At 49.7% G+C, this 1,361-nt stretch overlaps 1 protein-coding gene across 1 annotated transcript; it reads right to left on the bottom strand.

The window, feature by feature from the left end:
* Positions 1–136: 136 nt before the first annotated feature.
* On the bottom strand, positions 137–1,304 carry LOC105555890 (the record flags this gene model as incomplete). The annotated part of the gene is made up of 1 exon (XM_012002934.1): positions 137–1,304. A coding segment is annotated over one exon (1,168 nt), but the record flags the coding sequence as incomplete, so codon positions are not given.
* Between the last annotated feature and the right edge of the window lie 57 nt (positions 1,305–1,361).

Here is a 1,361-nt window from a genome sequence, read left to right as displayed (position 1 = left end):
CCAGAAGAGCCTCGCTTTCTCCAAGGTCTCTGGAGAGATGTGTCTGACAGGCAATGAGTCGTGGACTTTCCTCAACCGTGAGACGAATCTGAAACAGAGAGCTGTAATCCTCAATAGTTTAGTGAGGTTTGAGTACCTGTAGATGAGTTCCCATTGATATTCAGTCCTTGGCGTAACCGTCAATAGCGAAACGCCTGGGCGAGCTTCTGTTGCACTCAATTCTTCAGAGAGTGCAGGTTGCGACGGCCATGAGTCTGGGTTGAGTATCCATGGTGGTCCCGTCCACCTAAGTGATTGACTTGGAAGTTGAGCAGTCGTGAGGCCTCGTGATGCGCAATCAGCCGGATTGGAAGTTCCAGGTATGTATCTCCAGTGAGCAGCTGGAGTGAGTTCTTCAATTCGAGCCACCCTGGTTCTGACAAAATCCTTCCAGCGTGATGCATGAGATCTGATCCATGAACCTTTCACAGAGGTGTTCCATGAAAGTGTCGCTAGAGATTCCGTCCACATATGAGTTGCCGTTACGTCCATGTTCAAAGTGGCTTTGACGTATTGCATGAGTCGAGAGAGTAGTAGAGCAGCCGTGAGTTCAAGTCGCGGGATTGAGAACCGCTTGAGAGGTGCTACCTTAGTCTTGGAGCACACAAGTGAGAACGTGGCGCCGTTTGAGTCGTGAACGGATATGTATATGACTGCAGTCATTGCCAATTGAGAAGCATCAGAGAATTCATGAAGTTCCACTTGCGAGTCGCTCCACGTGTTGAGCCACCGAGGTATTGAGAGCTTGGCCAAGCTTGTGAGTTCTTCTCTGATGATGAGCCACCGGGCTGAGAGCTGGGATGGCAGTGGATCATCCCATTGGAGCTTGTGCAGCCACAGCTCCTCCAAGAGAATTTTGGCCTTGATCACGACAGGTGATGCAAAACCAAGTGGATCGAGTATCTGAGCCACTTCAGATAAGACGAGGCGTTTTGTGAGTCTGCCTTCAATGAGTGAGTTCCTGGTTGAGAATGCAAAGGTATCTTCTTGAGGGAGCCATTTGAGTCCGAGTATCTTGGTTGCGCAATCGTCGAAGGTGATTTGTGAGCCTTGGTCTTCGCTGTCGGTGACAGTCTTGAGTATGTCGAGATGAGTTGCATGCCATTTTGCCAGTGGGAAGCCGCCCGCCATGCAGAGGCTCTTTAGTTGATGTGCGACCTCCTGCAATTGTTGTATTGTATCTGCACCATCAAATATGTCATCGACATACCTGTCATGAGTGATGGATGGCACAGCTAGTGGGAAACTATGTCCTTCATCTTCTGCTAATTGTAACAAGGTCTGTCCGGCTCAGAATGGTGCGACCTTCGTCCCGTCAGTGA

Source organism: Vollenhovia emeryi, unplaced genomic scaffold (genome assembly GCF_000949405.1).
Source record: "Vollenhovia emeryi isolate VEMERY1.0 unplaced genomic scaffold, V.emery_V1.0 DF949287.1, whole genome shotgun sequence".
Taxonomy (NCBI): Eukaryota; Metazoa; Arthropoda; class Insecta; order Hymenoptera; family Formicidae; genus Vollenhovia; species Vollenhovia emeryi.
This window is presented reverse-complemented; position numbering and strand designations above follow the sequence as displayed.